The 2249-nt window shown below is 37.6% G+C and overlaps 1 protein-coding gene across 1 annotated transcript in view; it reads left to right on the top strand.

The window, feature by feature from the left end:
- Positions 1–410: 410 nt before the first annotated feature.
- The window catches only part of TXK (TXK tyrosine kinase), a 104741-nt gene continuing 102902 nt past the window's right edge, over positions 411–2249 (top strand). Inside the window, exons 1-2 of the mRNA XM_007949448.1 lie at positions 411–418; positions 1615–1717. Coding sequence (XP_007947639.1) covers positions 411–418; positions 1615–1717 — 111 coding nt within the window. The remainder of the gene's footprint in view (positions 419–1614; positions 1718–2249) is intronic.

The following is a 2249-nucleotide window of genomic DNA, read 5'->3' as shown; positions in this document are numbered from 1 at the left end:
CAATTAAAGGGAATGTTGACACATCATGATAAATGTAACTAATATCACTGAACAATTTCTATGGAAATTGTCAAATGGGAACCTACTTGGCTATGTAAACTTTCACCAAAAATACAATAAGATATATATTTAAAGTCATACGGCAAATGTCAGATTGTCTGTGATCCTTCTTCCTTGGTGCTCTTGGAATTAATTGCTCTTGACATTATGCTCTGACAGCATGTGGCTTGCTTCCTTATTTAATGTTTATTTCATGTACACTGTTTTATGCCTTTGTTCCACTCAGTAATTTTTACTGTTTAAGGGTAAGAATCCTATCTTGTTCATCTGAGTGTCTACCCCAATCTATCAGTATATCTTATACTTTGGCGCCCAGTAAATGATCATATAAGAATTAAATCCAAGGTACCATGGTGCAGTAACAGCTACTATTTAATGGTAGCATCCCATATGTCAGACACTGTGCTGAGAGGTTGATGTTTACTAAGTCATATTATCTCTCAAAACAGCCTAACATTTTCTATTATCCCCATTTTAAAGATGAGGAAACAGGCTTAGAGAGGTTCCATTCTTTACTCAAAGCCACACTATGAAATGGAGAAGCTGGAATTCAAATTCTATTTTTCTTAATTACTATATTAGGTCAACTTATAGAACTGTTGTTGTTGTTAGCTGCAGTGAGGTAAGCCCTTGAGTCACGGCAACCCCATGGCCAAGGGGACAAAACCCTGTCCGGTCCTGCACCTCCCCCTTGATCAGCTGTGGATCGGACTGTTGTGATTCCTGTTTTCATTGGCTGAGTTTCAGAAGTAGATCTCCAGGCCTTTCTTCCTAGTTTGTCTTAGTCTGGAAGCTCCTCTGAAACATTGTGCAATATGCAAGTCTCCACTGACAGATGAGTGGTGGCTGCATGTGAAATGTATCAGCTGAGAATTGAACCCCACACGGAGGCAGGAATTGTATCAGTGAACCACCAATACTTCCTCACTTATAACGATAGATACCATTAATGAAATGACATATGTAATATGATGAACATGGTACCTAACAAACACACTGTAAGTTTTTAATAATTGTGACTATAATTTTATGTCCCTAATATGTACGAGATTCTGTACCAGGTATATGGCATATGTTTTCTAGATTTTATTTCATAATAACTCTATGTACTCTTAGCTCCTCTAGCTCCCAGATAGGGAAACTGAAGTTCTGAGAGCTAGTAACTTGCTAGAGGCAGAGTTAGGAAGCCTTCTAAATACAAACATAGTTGGAGGATACAGTCAACAATTACTTTAAAAATAAAGATGAGAAGGAAAGGGGGGAGGGAAACTACATTAATGGAAACATAACAGCCACAATGGGAATAATGATGACATCACACATTGTGAACAATGTGACCAATGTTGCTGAATATTTTGCCTGGTCATTGTTGAATGAGAACCTAAACTGTTGTGTACTTGACTAAAACACAATAAAAGGTCATTTTAAGAAAATGTAGTTGGAAAGAAACATGGATAATTTTTTTGTGTGTGTGACTGTGTGATAATTGAGTAGATTTATTGACAGTCTTGGTAGAAATACTCATTTGTGACATGACTGCTTTTTCAATGTCAGACAAGTAAGAACACAAATAAGCCTGAGCAAAAATGAAGAACTTTCAGAAAAATACCCTCCACGTCACAGGCCACGGTTCTGCGAGTTGCCACGTAAGAAACAAGTGAGTATCTGTTAGATGGGAGAGAAAGGACTGGGGAAGCAGTCTTTTAGGGTCTACTATGCTCCAGAGGAACTGTTTGCTGCTATGTCCAGAACGTAGTGTGTTCTTGGCACATAATAAGTGGTCAATAAATATTTAGGAGTGAATGTCTTAGAAGAAAGTGGGGTGGGGGGGGGACACAGGGAGACCAGTTAAAATAGCTTACTTTGCTATATTTAAAGGTAAAACTTGAAACTAGAAATGAGTGGGGAAAAAACTGTATTCTTGTTATTGACAGATTGAGGCCAGCATTAGTTTTCATTTCAGTGTTCTTAGGAAATGTGGTAGACCCAAATACAAGCTTACAGCAGATGAGATGGAAGGGCAGTTTTTCTTCTTCCAAAAGAGGAAAATCTTTAAAACAAAGCAACACTATTGAAAAGTAAATCACCTTTTAAGAATTGTGACTTGAAAAGATCCAATGCAATGCTGGCAAGAGAAATTGTGATCTCAAGAGTTTACAAATGATCAGTGTGCATCTTAGGGTTCTTTA

Source organism: Orycteropus afer, unplaced genomic scaffold (genome assembly GCF_000298275.1).
Source record: "Orycteropus afer afer isolate SDZICR_OR568_19922 unplaced genomic scaffold, OryAfe1.0 scaffold00246, whole genome shotgun sequence".
Taxonomy (NCBI): Eukaryota; Metazoa; Chordata; class Mammalia; order Tubulidentata; family Orycteropodidae; genus Orycteropus; species Orycteropus afer.
This window is presented reverse-complemented; position numbering and strand designations above follow the sequence as displayed.